The sequence below is a fragment of the Mytilus edulis genome, chromosome 12 (genome assembly GCF_963676685.1).
Source record: "Mytilus edulis chromosome 12, xbMytEdul2.2, whole genome shotgun sequence".
Lineage (NCBI taxonomy): Eukaryota > Metazoa > Mollusca > Bivalvia > Mytilida > Mytilidae > Mytilus > Mytilus edulis.
The window spans coordinates 24,404,943-24,427,472 of NC_092355.1; the positions used below are offsets into that span (position 1 = coordinate 24,404,943).

The 22,530-nt window shown below is 32.6% G+C and overlaps 1 protein-coding gene across 1 annotated transcript; it reads left to right on the plus strand.

The window, feature by feature from the left end:
* The first annotated feature begins 1,208 nt into the window (after positions 1–1,208).
* LOC139497527 (cadherin-87A-like) lies at positions 1,209–16,121 on the plus strand. Its single transcript, XM_071285753.1, has 14 exons — positions 1,209–1,257; positions 1,907–2,065; positions 3,076–3,203; positions 4,078–4,255; positions 5,038–5,208; positions 6,009–6,152; positions 7,083–7,214; positions 9,736–9,915; positions 10,281–10,480; positions 12,272–12,838; positions 13,211–13,365; positions 13,948–14,089; positions 14,825–14,969; positions 15,954–16,121. Exons 1-14 carry the CDS (start codon positions 1,209–1,211, stop codon positions 16,046–16,048), a joined length of 2,445 nt encoding a protein of 814 aa, XP_071141854.1. The 3' UTR covers positions 16,049–16,121.
* The last annotated feature ends 6,409 nt before the right edge of the window (positions 16,122–22,530 follow it).

Genomic DNA, 22,530 nt, shown 5'->3' on the forward strand with positions numbered 1-22,530 from the left:
TGTACAAATTTGTTTCGATTTAATCAGTAGTAGACACCTAAGTTATCCTATTGATGCATTACCCGATGCAGGGAATCGTTACAGCTGCAGATACATGGCCAGAAACGTTACATCGATTGTCTTGCATATCACACTATATAACTAAAATGAACGAAAGAAAACTGACGAAAATTAACTAAAGGAAAGGCTACAATTGCTTTATTCTAATTTCTTTCATTTTATTAATTGTACCTCATTCGTGTAAGCTGTTGTGTCCCAACTTGTCACATTTTATAAAAGATGTGCTAAGTGTACTTGTCACAACATCTTAACAAACATTATCCTTATTTTTACAACGTAACAAAATAACTTTTCAACAGGCCATAACATGAAAGATGTATGAACATTATTATTATGTGCGCATAAAGTAGTCTGGTGAAATAGGCTGATGGCGTTTCAAATTAAAAAACCTTGTATGTTTGATAATTTTACATAAACACTTAGTCATCTCACTGCTGATGATAGATGTGTTCATGAGGCATTCTCCCGTACAGTAATTTTAAAACACTTGTATTTTGAAAATAATATCAAAAATATGTTTCTTTTATGAACATCAACTGTTTATGAAGTGATGAATTTTTCGAAAACTTTATTTTTTTTTCACCCATAGCCTTACTGGTGTGACATTTTTTTTTTGTAGTTTTTGGATTGAAATTCGAATTTGCTTTGATCTGATAACTACTTTGAGTTTAGCGTTATCAATCATAAATTCTATTATATACTTTAATTCAGTCATGGTCCAGCGATTTCACGCATGTGTTCTAACGTTATTTATGTGTAAACAACTTTGGTCTCGACAATGTATAAATCCATAAAAACTGATGCATACAGTCCACTTCGTTACTCTCTAATTCCGAGATCTATGAAGGGCAAATTTATATATTATTATATTAAAACGAAAGTTTAACGTAATATTTGTGAATGACTTTGAATAATGCTAACATTGGCCATGAATAGCACCGTTTCGATTGAGGTAACTCACATGATATGTATTTTCATCAGAATGGGAGTCAGTGTCATGTGTCATGTCATTAATCTTTTTAAACACGCTTTTCACTGAAGCTTTAAATTTCAAGTTCACTGACAGCATTGTGTTGCTACACAAGTTATTTTGCTCATTGAGGTTTAGACCATATGCTTTTTCATACAGGCATACATCTGGAAATGATATGATACCATATGGTGGAGGATCGACACCAGATAATACATACTATGAGAGTACAAGCGTGTAACTTGATTGGACATATTCCTTAAGTCTAACTATGACAACCTTGTTTATGCCATTGTTGCCGTAGTTACAGCAAGTAAGTTTATTAATCCAATCTCTTTTATAAATTCAACCATACATGCATAGTCAGCGCATAGTTTTATACCAGAGTCTTCAAATATGCTTAAATGTTTTGTTTAGTATTTATGTGTGTATACGGTAATGTGTAAGCATTGGTTCAACTACATGTATATATCTATATACGGCCGTCAACAATAAGCCTTTACTATATAGTAATCCATAAAAAAGCATCGAAATGATAAAATGTAATAAAATTGAAAAAAAAAAAATCAAATGCGATAAACAGTGGCAACCAGCAACCATTAGAATACAGGCTCCCAACGGGCAAAAACAATATATGGAATTGATGAAAGAACACACCTGCATTTAAGAAAAGCTTCAATGTTTATTGTATAGGAGCGCTGCTGGAGTAATTAATATCACTTTTCAAAATTATTCAATTAAATTTATATGTAATTATTGATAAACAAATATATAACTGCATTCAAGAAACCGTTCAATGTCATGATATTTCCAATGATCAAAACACTTCAAGAAACCTCAAAAGTCTCAATTTCAAATTTATTTCTTTGTTTTCAGACAAGAAACCTTACTTTAATAATATTCCCTCTCAGATCCATGTGTTTGACCATCTGGCAATCAACGATGTTGTGTGGACACTTGATCCTCAAGATACTGAAAATGATCACATCTCAGTGTCGTTATCACAGACTAATATTTACTTCTCACTAAGTTCAAGTACGTAATTATCGTAATGATTTTCAAAACGCAGCATTAGTTTTTTATTGTCCTTCCCCTTTTTCCAACCCCCTCCCCTCTTCAAAAAAGATAGAGACTAATTTTCTGACATTTTCTACTTTCAGCCCCAGTCCCACTAGACCACGCTCACTGCGATCTTAAATACATTCAGATCGTGTGAGCTCGCAGTATGAGTTGCATGAAAATGTAAATTTTAGTTCCAATCACGTTGCTACTACGTTCTCGGTACGCTTCTACAACGACCCCGTTACGATTATACCACGCTCTCATCACGCTTATTCTGCAACCTCACGATACCATTGTACAGATTTGATAATACCGGTAACACTGAAAGCTAGTTCAAAACCAATACCAACTAAATCAACCACAAAACGATTTAGTGCATGTAAACATTTTATCCGCAGTCAGAGAAAAAAGTGCTTGCATAATTGCTATGACGACATACCGACAACATTAGGGAACAACATGTTGATGCAATATTAAAAAGATATACTTTTTTGTAATATTTGCATCACTGGGAACTATAACCTATATATGCTTCTATACATAATGTATTACGTCACTTTTATATGATCAAAACAAATAGACAAAACAATCAAAAGGCATACGAAGAAGCGGTATCAACAAAATGAAGTAGAAAATTGAATTATAACGAAAACAAACAACAGTTAAACAAAAATCTACTTCAAAACTGAAAACTTAAGTTTTTTGTGGTGGTGGTCGAGAGTTTCCCTGGAAATAAATGTGCATGACAATTTTCCATACAAAAGTTTTAACAATCTTTCATGATCTTAAATTACACATATTTACATGTATATAGCTGTCAAAATTGGAAAATAAGAGTAAAGAATGGAAGACATTTCTGATAATGAATCTAGTGTGAATTCAATGTAGGAAGCATATACCATAAGATTTTTTTTTTCTTTCAAAACATGGCATGTTTATATGTATTTACAGTTAAATTTGACATTTGTTTGTATTAATTGTAGGTCAAATAAAAGTAAAGTCCAGTTTGAGTACCACCAATTCATTTCCGACGTCCTTGTATCCACAGATCAGAGACTCTTGTGGTGTCTACTCGGAAACAATTACATTCAGAATCATCGTTGAAAACGAGGTAAACCTAAAAATAGATAGGCATTTCAACTTAGGAATCAATCATCAATACAAAGATGAAAACGAACAAACAGAACAATAGACTGAAGAAAACAAACGAAAATAACAACCCCTCCAAACAATAACAAAACATCAATTGCGATTGCGGAAATAACCTAGCATTAATTGAACATGGATTAAAATAGATTTCCCATCACCATGATTAGGATGATAACGGTTTTATCATTCCAGTATTTAACCCATGATCTGCGAAAGACACAAAAATAAGTTGAGCATAGACTAGAATAGATTTACCAGCTAGATAAGAAAGCTTTAACCATTTCAGTATTCTCTACATTCTGCAAAACACAAACCTAAGATAAATTGAACATGGAATACAATAGATCTAACAGATAGAGGAGAAATATATTATCATGTCAATACACCATATGATCAAAGTTTAAACCTCCTGCTTTTCATTGTAGATTATGTGATTGTTTCTTCCTTGTCATTCATTAGTTAAGATAACAAGATAGATTCTGTGAAGTGGGGAAAGTTACTACATTGTATCACTTCAGTGAAATATAATAAGTTGAATTATGTTGTAGGTTTTGGGGGCTTTCCCAATTGTGTCCATGTAACATAGCTATGAACAACTGTCAAACGAGTTGGAGGTTAGATTCATGTCGCTATAAAACCAGTTTCAGTCCACCATTTTCTCTTAAAAAAATACATGAACCGAATCAGCAAAAAACAATAGTGTCTTATTTTATCAGTTTATTTTTAATCTCCTTTTTGCATTTGCCTTTGGGTTCAGTATTTTTATTTGAATATGTTTCTAAAGAGGTGAATTAGAATAACATTTATGCGAGCATAAAATATATTTCCTATTCAAGAAACCCATCATTACCTCATTGCCAATGTCTGTTGAAATAAGTGAGAACAATCAAGCTGAAACGCTCTTACATACAATAGACGCTGTAGATGGTGAGACCTTGACATGTGAACTTCATAGTGTTTTTCCATTCAGTAACGATACAGTGTTTGAGGTTGAAGAAACATCAAATCCTGGAGGTGTGTATTTGCTATAGGTAGATCTAGGAAGATGTGATATTAGTGAGACAACTAACAATCCAAGTCACACTGTGTAAAAGTAATACGAATATAAAAAAAGAAGATGTGGTATGATTGCCAATGAGACAACCCTCTACCGACAAGAGACCAAAAAAAAATTAACAACTATAGGTCATCGTACGGCCTTCAACAACGAGTAAAGCCCATCCCGCATAGTCAGCTATACAAGTCCTCAAAATGACAATGTAAAACAATTTAAACGAGAAAACTAACGGCCTTATTCACTTTTTGTTCGGTGTTGTGATTTTTCTTTTCAGTCGATATTATATATTATAAATAACTTCTTTTGACTTATTTTGGTAACCTCCACGGCTCCATTTTCGCGTTAAGTTAAAGCTGGTCAAGCTTTTTTGTGTACATTAAAATATGATCGATACAAACAAAACTAGTATTACGTTCCTTTCTAATGAATGTTTTTTGAACGAATCGTCTTCGATTTAATACAATCAAATAAAATATTGTGAATGCGAGATCTCAAATGGTGACATGATCATTCAATTTAGTTTTCTTTTAGGTTTCCAAAGAACTCGAAAGACAAATACTTTTTAACACGTCTCTCCAATTTGTACACACCTACATTGATAAATAAAACATCAAGATTGGGAAAGCATTCAATAATGTATTGAATGTATATAGTAGAATCATTTTTATCCATTCGCTTTTGTTATGTTGATTTATGAAAATGTACTTGAATATATTCAAAATATTTATGTTTTTTTAAGAATATGGAATATATTATGTTTATATACCAAGAAACAGAAGCCTTGACTATGACAGTGTAGTGAGATATGACGTCAGTGTCACGTGTATAGATGGGAGGCAACCTTCTGACGAAGGACACTTAATGGTTTATGTAATCAAAAACATACCACCCGAATTTACAGACCTTCCACGTAAGTATTTATGTATCTTAACTGGAAAATCCTTTTAATCAAAGGTTAATTGCAAACTAAATTGTCGATATATCACATGCACATAATAATATTTAGTAATAATATTCATAGCTTTTCTCTGGTCCGCATTCAACGTAAAACCCAATTAGTTTTTGCTTGCATTTAACTTTTTTATGTTTTGGTGATATGAACGAAAAACATCGCTTAGTCAACGTTTAAGAAACTGCAACTCGAAGTATAAAACATGTAGAATTTATGTAGATATTTCTTCAAATTTGACAGGTATAACATAAAAGTGTGTATAAGTCATATACACACTTATGGAGTTAAGCATTCACATGGAAAGTGATTGAAAGATGTAGAAAAAATGATGAACTCGTTGTACTTAATTGTACATGTTGTATGTCAATGAATACCCCATTGCAAAGGTTCTGAAATAACGATTAAATGTAACCATTTTGCATTGTTCACATTTGTATAATGTACATTTAATGATACTCTTAATTTAGTAAAACGATATTCTTCTGCAATAATATTTGACCCCAATAATGGTACCAAATTAACAGTATACGATTGACATGTGATATTATCCTGTACATGTATAACAGTAATACAGGTACCAAATGAAAGTTTCATTCGTTATTTTTACATTCTTTTTTTTGTGTGCATGCAATTATTATAATTGTTTTCTTCAACTCACTAAATTAGTACAAAAACTTATGAATTTTATATTGATCCTTATTTTTATAGATTAATAAAAAACATCTTTGAAATGGATATCATATTTACATTATATATAGGTGAAGAGATCCTGCCTCAACAGTCAACAAGTTCCGATTTTACGATTCCTATTGTTGTGACTGACGCCGATACTGCTACGACGTCACTGTCATATGCAATCAATTGCGAACCTTCAGCGTCATGTCCTTTCTCCCGGACAACAAGTAAGTAGGAGTAAAATGAAAATAATTAAAATCGGTAATTATTTTAGGTTCTTTTAAGTTATATAGGTCATTGCGTTCTACATTTGGTTACCCACGGTTATTAAATGTTTAAGTTTGAGCGCACCATATGAAAGTAAATTCATAAAGCGCGAAAATTATACAACATGTTTTTTCATTTTATAAATTTAATGTGAAATAAAATTTGACTTTAGAGATGTTTACTGTAATATTACTTATTATCTCGGATATTTATCCCGTTTTAATCCTCTGTATCCTGGTTGAATGCTTTACTATCGCAATTTTTTCAAATAACTTTCATAATTGAGACAGTAATGTTAACAGCTAGTGCACTCATATTTTCAAAATGACCAAACAATGTTACATCATTTGATTTTAGTCAGAATATTTTAATTTATTAAGTATGGTTGTGCATCAATAATAATCGCAATGCATAACTCATTACTTTGTTGATCATATAGATTACGAATGAGTTTCAAAACTGTGGTCACCCAACAAAGTATCGCAAGTACAAAATATGTTAAACCGTTGTGATGCTGAACATAATAGAATAGGGATAGAAAAAAATAGAAGATAAAAATGGTAATATTGAAGAAATAGTAAGTTTCGGCAAAACGAAATAAGCATAAAACCATAACGAAAAACGAAAAATTAAATTTAAAAAGGGGAAAGTCAATAAAAATGACCAAAGCATACTTGGGATTTTATCCGCTACATCAAACGATCGTCACTACGAAACCTACAATGGTTCATTCAAATGTCTTATTTAAAAACAATTAAAATCTGGTATGATATACAGACAACCAATCCAAAACAAAGGACAATAGATATTTTTATTTTTAAACCCAACAAAAAATAAACAAACAAAGATTTTATGAAGATTTTGATCTATTCGTTATCTTTTATTTCAAGCATCAACAGGAGCAGATATAAAAACCACTGTTGATTTTTCCACAATACAAGTACCTGCTTTTGATATCCATGTTACAGTGAATGATGGAGACACTACAGTGGGGTCAAATGTTCTTAGCGTTTATGTAGAAAGTAAGACATCTGATTTAAAATGATTTTCATGGATAAGATATGATTAGTTTAAATGTATTTAGTCATAGCGGATTTGGAAACAAGTTATTGCAACTTAAATTAAACCTTTTCCACTTTGCAGGTGCCAGTGATGCCTTGTAGCGTCAATAGCCTGTTCTTTTTCGAAATCTACAAGGGTATCTTTTACTTTACTCTCCCGACGGACAATCATCGCTTCATCAAGACCATAATTGCAAATGGTGTCAAGGGAGAGCCGAAATTCAGTCTCTGAAATTGTGATGTATCTCTATGCTCGTATGCAACATTGTTTTTATACTTGGATAAACTTGGGACGTTTTGTGCCATGAAACCTATAGTAAATAGTTATCAAAAGTACCAGGATTATAATTTTATACGCCAGACGCGCGTTTCGTCTACATAAGACTCATCAGTGACGCTCAGATCAAAATAGTTAAAAAGCCAAACAATTACAGAGTTGAAGAGCATTGAGGACCCAAAATTCCAAAAAGTTGTGCCAAATAGGGCTAAGGTAATCTACTCCTGGGGTAAGAAAATCCTTAGTTTTTCGAAAAATTCAAAGTTTTGTAAACAGAAAATTTATAAAAATGACCATATAATTGATATTCATGTCAACACCAGAAGTGCTGACTACTAGGCTGGTGATACCCTCGGGGACGAAACGTCCACCAGCAGTGGCAAAGTAAAGGTCATTTATAGGAGTTTGGTTTATCATATAGTTTTGTTTACCGTTAATCCCCTTTTAAACGAAACATGACAACGAATTACATCTTGCTGCCTGGACAGTGCAATAACGATTTCATTTATCTTTCTAAATTATACGATGCATTTATTTTTCACAAACATTCTTTTGATTAGTAGGTGATGAAAATATACTTACACATGACTGTATAACTTATTCTTTGCATAATGTTTTTGAATGTCAAAGATCTTTAAGATTGAATTGGTTGTTGCTTCCCGATTGTTATAGTGCGGGTTCCATTTGTGAGTGTTGTTGAGAAAACAATGCGTGGTTTTATTACCAAAAAAAGTCAAATCACAAAAATACTGAACTCAGAGGACAATCAATTCGGAAAGTCCATAATCACATGGCAAAATCAAATAATAAAACGCATAAAAAACGAATGAACAAGAACTCTCATATTCCTGACTTGGTACAGACATTTTCAAATGTAGAAAATTGTGGATTGAACCTGGTTTTATAGCTAGCTAAACCTCTCACTTGTATGACAGTCCCATACCAAAGAATGCCTTGCATCTCTGATGAGTTTTTAACTTCAGACTAGAAAAAGAATAGCACTAGTATTCATTTGTGTCAGTATCACCTGTATGACACATATCTAAATATATGTTATTTCAAAGATCAACAGAATCCTGATATTAACAATGATTAAAGTTTATAATAAAAATGACTAAAACATTTTTACTTTCTATTTTCAAATAATTTGTGTTTTTTTGTTGTTGTTGTTATATTCCTTCAATACTCTCAATGTATCTTAAATGGCTAAGTAGAATGACTTGATGATTGGTCAGCAGCTCAATGGTAATATGTTTTGTAATGTGTCTACATTATGCAGATATGTTAGACACATTCTCCTTGATTTCTTATACTTTGAAATACGATTTGGGCATGCTGACTAAAAGAGAGCGTGCATTCGGTTATGGTTGATGTTGAGTAAAGCATTCGAGATTAGTCGAATTCACAATTGAAATCTTTTTTCAATTTTCAATTGTTCTGAGTATGGTCTTTAATGTTTTCTATTGTCTTTTATTTGATAAGGATGTATACGCCTGTCGAAATTTTGACGGAACGTATTATGGAATATAAATGTCTTGCGTCCGTCCGTCTGTCTGTCCGTCTGTCTGTCCGGCGTAAACATGTCGCACCTTAACTTGAGAACCACTCATCCAAATTTCATGAAACTTAAAATAGTTGTTTCGTATGATGATCAAATGATCTGTTTTCTTTTTGGTTAAAAAAACCCTTCAAATTTGGGGTGTTTTATGATTTATGACTATTGCTTAAAACTTTACACACTTCTTAGTTATATTAATCTGAAGATCTGTATACTTTTTGGTGATGATTCAAAATTTAATTTTAGAGTAATGTAGGTTTTTTATAAAAAGGGGGAGGGGGGTAGGGTTTCACACCGTATATTAAAAACCATAAATGATTATTGCTTTAAAATTTACATACTTCTTACAGTTTTATGAATAATAAGATCTGTATACTTTTTCGTGATGATTCAAAATTTTATCTTACAGTTATTGAGTATTTTGTAAAAAAGGGGGATTTCATGTGTCGCGCCGTATCTCAGAAACCATTTGTGATTGTTGAATAAAACTTCACACACAAGACGACGGGCGTATCATGCGCTCATAGCGCAGCTGTTTATTTCATTTCTAATAAAGTGTTTACCTCAATGTCTTTTCGCCAATTGGTGCTTAAACAGAAATAGCAATTTTATTTTCTTGTTATATCACAAGTTTTTCTTTCTTTCAGACATTAATGATATTCCGGTTTTCGCCAACGCTGAATCTGACCTAAAAATCGGGGTAGAAGAAAATACCGCTGTAGGTACACTATTATATACATATTTTACAACAGATCTTGATTCAGTAGACGTCGTTACATATTCAAGGACACCGACTACAAACAGTTACTTTGCTATAGATTCAGCGAGTAAGTATTTTATTTAGTTAATATTATTATTCAAATTGTAGTGAACATCATTTCATAAATAAAAATCACCAATTTTAAATCATCTGCAGGCGTTTGGCTTACATCTTTTGATACACTGATATTGAAAAGTTAATTTACGACCTTATATATATTCATAAAAAACATTGACCTCATTAATGAGAAGTGACTCATTTATTACTCATTCTGAAAATGATTTATAGCATGGAATGACTCATTTGTATTTGACCACAACACCATATTAGGGGAAATTCACTAAGTAAGAACAAAAACTAGGGAATATCACACCGTCTCACTGTGTCATTGGTAACTAAATTAACCTTTTGTCATAACACTACTTTTTTCAGGTGGACAGATTTCAACTATTGCAGAAATTGACTACGACAATCTGTTCTATGTTGGGTTTGCAACCAGCTTCCGGTTCGTTGTGAGAGCCACTGATACTAAAGACACTGCAACAACAAATGTCACAATCTCTATTGTAAATGTGAACGATGTTCCAACACTCAGTAATACCCATTACGTTTTAAATGACACAGAGAACGTGGTACGTACGATAATGTTTAATTCATGTCAATACCTTTTTACCATGTAATGCAGTCAAAGTTCTAACCAACATATATGTAGAAGGTTTTATGTATCTATTTATACTTCCCAATAATATACATGGTCTTAAACGCTTAATGTTCTGGTTTGCAATCACTAACATTGATTTAACACTTCCACATTTCCTTTATGTATATCAAAAACATTGTTTTTCATACAGTTATGAGGGTTTGGATGGTGTACTTCATATATGTATTTATTCTCTTATTGTGTAGACCTTTTTTCTCTACTCTTATTTTTTTTGTCAACTTTTCTCTATTCTTGATTCTTTTTGTCCATTTATCTCTATTCTTATTTTTTTTTTAATTTATCTTTCTCTATTCGGAATTCTTTTTTGTCCATTTTTCACTATACTTAATTTTTTTTGGTCAATTTTTCTCTGTACCTAATTCTTTTTGTCTATTTTTGTGTATTCTTAATTCTTTTTAGCCAATTTTCTCGATTCCGTATTTATAAGCAACTTATTATTTTCTATTCCTAATTGATTTTTTATGTTTTTCCATTCTTTATATGTTTTAACTTTTCTGTTACCCAGCATTTATAGTTGAATCATATTCACCAACAACTGCTGCTTTGTCTTTTTTTGACTGTGATTTGATTAGCAATATTGATTGCATTTTTATAGCCCGTAAACTAGTTATTGCGTTTGCGTCTGATTAGTTTATACAGACAATTAGTGTTTATGAGTGCACAATACAATACATATTTAATAAGTACACCTACAAGTGACGGTTATCGAAGAAATAATCCATGTACAAAATACATTTAGCCCCAAATTGTAAAAACGTGTCAAAATATCCTTACGCTACTAGGTCGATAATTTTGCTACTAAGGTAAGGTAAGGTTTCACACATATCACCAGCCCGTAGCCAGACATTTGGTACTGGCAACACCTTACGGATAGTGTGTAATTGAATTTTTCTTATACAAAATTTTGGGAAGTTATTTTAAATTCATCGACGTAGTCCCTTGCCCGGATATGGCTATACATATTTTCTGTTGGTTAAATAAGCCCTATAAATTTTGCATTTTTCAAATATTGTGGCCCCAAGTATCACCAAAGAGATACCAATTGTCGAAATGCAGTATCATTTGTACCTTTAAGGTGTGTCATTGTAGTTCTGACACGACAGACCTACATATATTTGTAATCCTTTCCTTATGCAATGTTATGTTATTACAAATCTAATACACAGAGAATACGTTCCTTATAAGTTGACACACACATTCCTACACCCACACCCACACAAACACACACACACACACACACACATACTATTTTAATCAACCAATTCTTGATTTTGACAGAAGAGAAATATATGTAATGTTGATTTCAGTTCTTTTTCATTCGAACATTGCTAAAACAATCATTTTGTAAGCAGAAGGTCACAGATTAAGGGAGCTCATAACCTTATTGTTGATAGGCTACAATGTAGTGATAAAAGAGTGCAAGTTCACGTAGCCTCAAAGCACCCTAAACGGTATCTACATATTTGATTAAAAGGAAATCATTTTTTTTATAATGTGAATGTCAACATAGATTTCCCCTTCATTTATTACTGTATAATGAGCATATTTTTATTTCTACATTATTAGGAGTAAAATTTGTGTAATTCAAATCTGATCTGTATTACTATATAAGTCATGTAACTTAGCAGTATATATCAAAAATAATATACGTTACATTGACTGTTATATTATTATGTATACGTTAAGGTAATTCCAATTTCAGGGAGAAACACTTCTGTCATCACCTAATATTGATGCATCAGATCCAGAAAATGAAACTTTAAGATACACATTGGACTGTAATGGATATAATACAACTTATTTTGAAATGGACGAAAGTACAGGCGATGTTTATTTTGGAGGTGATTTTGATTCTGATATTGGTCATCCACCGGTCACTGAATGCAATGTCACCGTAACAGATCCAGGAGGTTTGACAGATACAGCATTTTTAACTATAAACATAGCAGACACAAATGACTTTACACCGATATTTGAGCGAGATTACTACAATGTATTCTTATTTCCAACGAAAGATATTGGAACGATACTAATCAATGTATCGGCATCGGATGGAGACATAACAGAAACTTGGAATACAATAACCTACGGCTTGGATCAATCAGGTTTAGGGAATAGCTACTTTAATATCGATGAAAATGGGACAATAACTGTGGCCATGGATATTTCTGTATCCTTTAATTACGGCCAGACAGTGATCTTGACTTTAAGTGCAACTGATGGTGGAGGACTTGTGGGATATTCTACCTTGTCACTGATTTTCCCAGAGGTAGGGAAAAGGGAAACGTATTGTTCTAAACATAAAAACTATCTATACAAGAGGCAATAAATAAAAAATAAACAAAAAATAAACAGACAACACCATGGCTAAACAGAAAAAAGACCACCACACAAACAATAGCACACAACACACAAAATAGAAAACAAAAGACTGAACCATCACAACAAGTTGGGATTATCTAAGGTGCTCCGAAGGGTAAGCCTATCCTGATTCTCAGGAGGCAACCGTCATGTTGCTCATGTTAGTACAAACGCGGTTATAAGTGTAATTGACAGTCAACCAACTCAAATTTCATTGAAACCGACATGAAATAAGAATATTTTTTTGAAATTCTCTCACATTGATGTGTTATATTTTTAGACAACTACAACGTCATCAACAACTACTGAACGTCCATTCAAGACTGAAACGTACCCTGACAATGGGTACTGGTATCTATTAGCAGGGATAGTTCTGATGATGAATTCTGTCCTGATAACAAAGCTGTGCATTAGATATTGCAGACCTTGTGCAGAGTAAGTAATAAGTTCTCTTATGAGACTCTCACATAACTTTCAAATGGTTGTTAATACTAGTATATATATAACAGACCTCCATTTTGACATACAGAGCACACGGTGATCAAATATATAGAAAATATATAATATAAGACTAATATAAGTATATACATCTTTCAAAGTGTGATCAGGGTGGACTTTATGAAACCTTAGATGAGGTGTACTGTACATTTAGTTTTAAACAGGAGTCTGATATTACAGTCGTATGTGTTTTTTTAAATTTTTGATGAAACACTGCTTCCGGTTTGCAAAAATTTAGTGTATATCAGCTCATAGACATCATATTTAACCGCGACGTCATCAACGTTTTGTTCATGATCAACTCTTTTGAAATGGAATTTAGAATTGAATTATAAGACTTGACTTTATTGTTTTTTTCTATCCATATGAAATAACCTAAAAAATGTGAAGGATACTTTTCAAAACGAGGTAAGCGGGCTTTTTAGTGTGCATCCCAAATTATGAATTTATTTCTTCAAAAACAGAAAAAAAACATATCACAGTAATTCATTAAATATCAGTTATTTTTGTCTGTTGTAGGATTGACAAAAGGACAGAAGCCCAGAAGAAAGCTGAAAGAATAAAGGCTGCACGGGAAAGAAAAGCTAAAGTCAAATCTGATTTTTTTTCGACAGACGATCCTTGGAGTGTGAATAAGTATCAAAGTAAAAATGTGTCAGAGGTTAGTTAAATAATTTAGTGCTAAAGTATGAGTATTCCTGGAAAGAGGAATAAGGGTACCGTTCAATGACTATAGAAAGAAAGGATGGATTTAAAATGTATTGTAAAGATGGAAAAATTAAAACAATAATTTAGTTCAGGTGAAGTTTAAAATATTTAAATGTGTCAACTCGGAAATAAGTCGAGTAACATTTAAAGAAGAAGTAGGTATTTTTGGGAATATTGAAATTAGTTATCAGATATCAAAATTAAGTAGATGCAATTGCATAGTAATTTCCTGATGTCCTATTCTGAAACGACATTCATTATTTGCAAGCACACATAGTTATCAAAGGTACAAGCTTATAATTTGATACGACAGATACGTCTATATAAGACCTATCAGTGACGCTCAGATCAATATAGTTATAAAGCCAAAGAAGTAAAAGGTCGAACATGTGGAAGAGAAGAGCATTGAGGACACAAAGTTCCCAAAAAGTTAATTCAAATAAGACTAAGGAAATATATGCATACAAGAAAATACTGAAAGGAAAGTTGAAGACAAAACAACATTATACGTGTAACAAAATCAAAATGTATAAGTAATTGAAAGATATTAAACATTATTTTTGTTTTTAATTTTCCTGTAAGTTGAAATTAGATTTTATTTTAAAATTAAACATTTGACCAATAAATAAAGCTTTTTTGTAACAAGGTCAACTAGTATGGTTTTCGATGTTTTAAAACATTTTTGCAGAAGCAAGACCCTGCTCCTGCAATAAACAGAAAAAATAAACGTAGTGATGACAAATCAGTCAATAGTTCAGACCAAGGAAGTCAAGGCACTACAAACGCTAACAGATCGTCAATGGACTCATTCGATAGTTTAAGTTCTTCAAAAAGTAAGTAATTAGCGACTTTTTTCTTTCGCTACTAGACATGCATGCTAAAGTTTTAGTATAAACGTATGTTCCCCAACATCAATATATCAAAGATAAACAACCTTAAGCTTCATCAAACCTTATAAACAAAAAGATGTCAGCTTTGGATCTACGTACACACAATGCCTACTGTTGAATTGATTTTACAGTTAACATATATTTAAATTCCAATAGTAGTATCAAGTGCTGGTATCATAATTTGTAAATGTTAAAGAATAAGATCAACTACGTGCATGTAGTCAATGATTCGGTATTGATATGCTTTACAACAAAAAGTAAAATCACAAAAATTCTGAACTCTGAGGAAAATGATTAACAGAAAGTCCCTAATGAAATGGCAAAATCATTTAATAAAACACATCAAACGAATTGCTTACAACTGTCATATTCCTAACTTGGTATGGACATTTTCTTATTTACAAAAATAGTGGATTAAATCCTTAAATTATTCGTTAATAAATTAAACAAAAGAATAAAAAGACTAGCTTTCCAACTACTTCAAGTAAAGTTGTCCATATATAAATTTGACTTATGTTTTAGGTCTATTTCGGTTACACAGCGCCGCGTGTGTTTTAGTTGTATTTGTTTCCAAATGTTAATGATTGAGAGATATAAGACGATGGGATAAAAGTGTCAATTAGACAACTTTCAATCCAAGTCACAATTTGAAAAAAGAAAAACCATTAAAGGTTTTGAGTTTGTAATAAAAAAGAGACAAAGCATGCAAAGAAGGAATTGCATATTTGTGTCTGAATTCGACCTTTAAATTGCTTCTTGACCTTGGAAATATCTGGTGATAACTGTCTTGGCTTCCGGATGAGTCTACCTTTAGGTTGACTTAAAATATTAGAAAATACATTCCTTTAGCATTTATATGTTTAACGATTTACAGAATAACAGAAACATTTGTAATAAAATTCATTAATTTTGATTTCTTTCTTTTAGATCTTTTTCCGTACAATCAACAGTCACATCATATATTTAATCCTGAGACTGGTAGGAAAAATAAAAGGAATGTGGACCAAAAGTCTCTATGGTGAAACATGATGCTACAAACAATAACAAGCTACATATCATTTCACCGACTACGGAATGAATAAAACTGTTACAAAATATCTTAATTGTTGAAGAAAATGAATAAAAATATATGTTATATGGCATTCGTCAATTAAAAACAATAAAAGTGAACAAAAACATGTCTAAAGGATAACATATACCCTCTTTCAACATGTGTCTAGACAATTTTTTGTCTTCAGGACCGTTATTATCCAGGTTGAAAAGAAGTTGTATTATCAGACTCCTGCACAAAACTAAATGTACAGAACACCTCATCTAAGGTTTCATAAAGTCCTGCCTGATCACACTTTAAAAGATGTATATACTGTCACGGGTTTGGGTAGCGTGTACGTGACACATTTAACTCTACTAATAAAATAAGGATGTGGTTCATGGGATTGGGAAAATTACGTTAATCAAATCGAGAAATAATGTAATACATGTATACAATATATGATTTATTTGACTTCTAATGCTATTTTTATGACAGGATTTCAAACGTTACAATAAAGTTAATTTGTTCTTTAGTTGTCTTTTTCTTTACTTTGACTTCATGAGGTAATCGTTTTAAACGGGTTAGTCCGCCTTGTACCAAATATTCGAGCCTTGTACCAAATATTCGAGCCTTATATCAAATCAATATATCGAGATTAACCCCGTATATGAATAAATATATGTACGCAAATGTTCTCTTTTCGGAATTATGTCCGACTAGAACTCGCTTCAGTCACTTTAATGTTGAAGTATAAATTTATATTTTCGTCCTGAATAGCTTGTTTCTTCTTGAAATTTGTAATAGATTGTGAGAATCACCTCAGTAAAGTAATTTTAAAGCTTAAATAAGCTATAAAATATATATGTTTTTATATTAAAGTCATTAAATAAAATAAATTTTCTCTGTACCTTTTCTTTTTGTGAATTCTGTAATTTTTCCCGTATGTCCTATCCTCTTTGATTGTCGAATCCCAGAACCCCGAATAAGCCAAACGCTCTTGTTTTTATATTACGATGCTATGTCGCTATAGCAATTGCTAAAATTTAGCTGTCCCCATGGTGTCCCCATAGTTACAGCTAAGAGTGGCGCGAAATTCGCCATCTCTTAGGTAACGATTAGAATCTCGTATTTTCATCCCAACACCGTGTTACTTCTTTTTACTACCATTATAATAAAGCTTTCGTAAAATAAACCTCAAATAAACTTTATTTCATTGAAAACTATTACCAAATATAGAATCGGGATGAATTTACCCATATGGAGCCTCTGAAAGTTTCCTTCTATTTTCATCCAAGTACGCACATGCGCAAAGTCAACTTTCGAATACACATCCTCTATGGAATGTAGTACATCGGGAGTTTGTAAACATTGACCGATAATACAACAATTTGAAATAAAAATGAAATGTTGGCATGCTTAAAAGTAAGACAAGAAGAAGTCCAACCGACGTATAACCTCTGAAACAGCTGTCATGTGCTTAAACGAAAGAAATCCTCTAAAACCAGACGTCCCACTTCGTACACAAAATGTATGTTGACTCCTCCACATGTGCTTACATTTACCAATCTCATATACCAAATATTTATGTAAATGAAACTATGCCATTAACTGTAACATATGTTACGTTGGTATAAGTAATGTACAAAGTTAATAACTTACACAACCTCTTGTAATAAAAGGGGGGGTCAGTTTGTAGATCATTACAATACCCTCTGTTTTTAAGTGAGGTCCTCCGAACTTCAAATTTAAATAAAGACATAAAACATTAAAACTGTTGACTTCATTTATATATATATATATATATATATATGATGCGGAAAATGTCACTGTCATAACTTGAAACAACTTGTCACAATTGAAGTCAAATCACTGACTACTGTTTGAGCATCTATCTATCTATATGGATGATTTCTTCTGTCTCTATAATCTCGGTATTCTCTGCTGTCTCTATGATTGTCCCTATTATCCATATTATCCCTATTTTCTCTTAATTTCTCTGTTGTCTTTATCTGCAGTTTTTTTCCATTATTGTCCCTTAACCACTGGTTCAGCCCTTTTAGTTCATTAGCCATCTGAAAAACATAAGAAGTTTACATTAAGTAAAATTCCCTGTTTTTAATTATCTAAAAAACTTTTAAAATATATACAAAGGTGCCATATTAGACCTTGGTATGTTAAATACTTTATATTGCTACCTACAACCGGGAACCAGATAACAAATTTTTGAAACTACGACTGATCTCTGAATTTGGGTCTGATCTCTGAAATTGAATCTGATCTCTGAATTTGGGTCGGATCTCTGAAATTGGGTCTGATCTCTGAATGACAAAAGTTCCTCATTTTCATTCACCCCTATCATTTGGGTACTCTTAAAGCTCAGGCAAGTGGGAATTAACATCCAAGTCCTTTGCAATATTCAAATCATTATTACCGTTAACTAAATTCGCAAAATATTCACTGTAAGAATATCTCTTCTTACTTTTTAACACTCATATAAAACATTATTATCACTAAACATCTCAACACATGGTTTTGTTTGGGCAAGTGGGAATTAACATCCAGGTCCCTTACAGCAACCACAAAACATAATCACAAATCAAAATCCTATAATCCTCCGTCTATATCTCATAAACGCATCTTCAACGCATGGTTTTGTTTGGGCAAGTGGGAATTAACATCCAGGTCCCTCACAGTAACCGAAAATAAAATAACTTGAGCTTCTATAAAACTCCATCTATAACTCATATAAAACATCTTCAATGCATGGTTTTGTTTGGGCAAGTGGGAATTAACATCCAGGTCCCTCACAGTAACCAAAAATAAAATAACTTGAGCTTCTATAAAACTCCATCTATAACTCATATAAAACATCTTCAACGCAGTGTTTTGTTTGGGCAAGTGGGAATTAACATCCAGGTCCCTCACAGCAACCAAAAACAAAAATAATTAATAGCCCCTCTGAACTATTTTCACTCATCAATTACCGGTAACTAAATTCCACTTTAGTCATTCAGAAATCAGCATTCAATTTATCTTGAATACTTTTCCTATTATTTATACTTAAAACTATTAACGGTAGCATATCTTTACTGTCACCACTTAAAAGGGACCAGTTATTTTACTGTCTTCTTGAACATCCATGTCTATCATTTTTAACATCAGTAAAAACAACATATGTCGAACCTTTATTTCTTCAACTTCTAATAAAACAAACATATAACTTTTGCAAAAGTATAAACTTTTACAATTTAATGAATAGAACAATAATCATTACATAATAACATGCACAACTATTTCAAACACATTTAATCCAAATATAAACTGTTTAACTGTATAATTCAGGAATATATAAACACATGAACTTCTGTATTAATACTAGTACATGTATTTAATACTGTTGGTCAATCTCTTCATTGCTTGAAGAACTAAGACCATTTTGTTTCTGATTGTGTGCTCCCTTTAGCCTATATGCTGTATCACATGTTTCTTCTTCCCCTCCTTCAATCTCTTTTTCACTATCACTACACTCATAAAGTGAACTTGCTCTCCTTACATTTTCCCGACTTCTCCTCTCATTTGGCTCTTTAAATTTATTGGATCTTCTCTCACACAAGCATTCAACTACTAAATATACAGCTTCGTCTATGTCGTCTGGTTTCTTTACATAATTCACAAAAAATCTAACTTCTTCATCTAATATACCCCTCATGAACCTCTCAAGCAGATCTTCTTTTCTTTGTTGTCTGTCTCTGTTGGGATAAGCTTTGTGGTGCAATCTCTTCAATTCAGCAGCATACTCCTCAGCCTTTTCTCTAGGTTTCTGGTTTCTGCTAGAAAATCTAACTTTAAATGATTTTGTATTTTCAATGACTCTATATCTGTAGCTTAGTTCTCTTACTAGATCAGTGTATCTATCTAACACTCCTACTGGTAGTTGGGTGAATACTAAGTTTCCTGCTTCTCCTTGAATTCTAGGCAGTAGTTCATCAAGCTTCTCTTCTTCTGTCCAGCTCCTCCTTCTTGCTATTGCCTCAAATCTGTTTATCCAAACTTTCCAGTCGTCCTTACCATTAAATGCAGGTAACTTCGGATTTGAACTATTTACTGTCCTGTTACTTCTTGTGTGTGGCTGTCTATCTGTCACCAAAGATGGCTGTTGTGATAAAGGTCTGTACTCAGTAGGTCTTGGTATGTCGTAGTCTTGAAAGCCTGTAATTCCATAATGTCTTACTTCTTGCCTTGGTGCAGCATACACGTTCTCTTGTCTGTGTTGGTTTGCTGTCCTGAATTCTGGGCTTCTTTGTCTGTTTGTTTCCCTGTTTGGAACACGATCTCCTTGGCCTGAGCAATCTTGAAAATCTTGAAATCTTGTGTTCTGGTAATGCATGTTTTCTATATTTCTTTCTGGTCTCCTAACACTGTCCTTCTCGGGTCCATTGTGTTGTCTTTGTCTTTGTCTGTCGTTTCCCTTTTCGTCCGTGTGACTGTGTGCATTCAGCAATGGTCTAGATTGGATATCTTCATTACATCTACTTACAAATCTCTCATGTAATAATTGTTGACCCTCTGCTTCTAAAGGTGTTCTTGTCTTGAGCCTCTCAGTACTGCGTTGGTCCATACATCCAGAATCTTCTGAAATTGTTTGGAGACTTCCTGCCGCTCTTGAACTGTTGCTTAATTCCTCTAGTGCTGCCATGACAGTTCCGTTTATAGGTGTTGATATTTCACGTCTTAAAATAGGGTTGTCCGAACTTTCTGTGAAGATTTTTAAGTTGCCGGTTTTCTCTTTATCAGCATTTTCTTCGTGCCCCTCATTCCTTCTTTCCAGGATATTTGCTGTAGGTTGATTGATTTCTTCATCATCATAATCCTCGTCTCGTGATTCACACACCTCCATTTCTGAAATGTAATCTTTATCTTTGTCTTCTTGTGACCTTGCTTGCTTTCGTCTTCCCATATTTTCTAAATTCATGCACATTTAGCAAAATAATTTCTTTATATCCTTTCTCCAAAAAAGAGTCGTATTTTCAAATTAACTTGAGAAAAAAACCTACACGTAAACTAACAATTTTACTTCCAAAATTTTTGAATGTAAAACGTTAAAAATTTCAAAATCGCTTGAAAATTAATTACAGTACAGTTCACTAAATTTTATTCACCAGGCTGTATAGTTCGATCTCACGAAATAACTCGCAAGTTTAATAAACGAAGCTATATCGCACCGCCAGCCACCACTTTATATGTCACGGGTTTGGGTAGCGTGTACGTGACACATTTAACTCTACTAATAAAATAAGGATGTGGTTCATGGGATTGGGAAAATTACGTTAATCAAATCGAGAAATAATGTAATACATGTATACAATATATGATTTATTTGACTTCTAATGCTATTTTTATGACAGGATTTCAAACGTTACAATAAAGTTAATTTGTTCTTTAGTTGTCTTTTTCTTTACTTTGACTTCATGAGGTAATCGTTTTAAACGGGTTAGTCCGCCTTGTACCAAATATTCGAGCCTTGTACCAAATATTCGAGCCTTATATCAAATCAATATATCGAGATTAACCCCGTATATGAATAAATATATGTACGCAAATGTTCTCTTTTCGGAATTATGTCCGACTAGAACTCGCTTCAGTCACTTTAATGTTGAAGTATAAATTTATATTTTCGTCCTGAATAGCTTGTTTCTTCTTGAAATTTGTAATAGATTGTGAGAATCACCTCAGTAAAGTAATTTTAAAGCTTAAATAAGCTATAAAATATATATGTTTTTATATTAAAGTCATTAAATAAAATAAATTTTCTCTGTACCTTTTCTTTTTGTGAATTCTGTAATTTTTCCCGTATGTCCTATCCTCTTTGATTGTCGAATCCCAGAACCCCGAATAAGCCAAACGCTCTTGTTTTTATATTACGATGCTATGTCGCTATAGCAATTGCTAAAATTTAGCTGTCCCCATGGTGTCCCCATAGTTACAGCTAAGAGTGGCGCGAAATTCGCCATCTCTTAGGTAACGATTAGAATCTCGTATTTTCATCCCAACACCGTGTTACTTCTTTTTACTACCATTATAATAAAGCTTTCGTAAAATAAACCTCAAATAAACTTTATTTCATTGATAAACTATTACCAAATATAGAATCGGGATGAATTTACCCATATGGAGCCTCTGAAAGTTTCCTTCTATTTTCATCCAAGTACGCACATGCGCAAAGTCAACTTTCGAATGCACATCCTCTATGGAATGTAGTACATCGGGAGTTTGTAAACATTGACCGATAATACAACAATTTGAAATAAAAATGAAATGTTGGCATGCTTAAAAGTAAGACAAGAAGAAGTCCAACCGACGTATAACCTCTGAAACAGCTGTCATGTGCTTAAACGAAAGAAATCCTCTAAAACCAGACGTCCCACTTCGTACACAAAATGTATGTTGACTCCTCCACATGTGCTTACATTT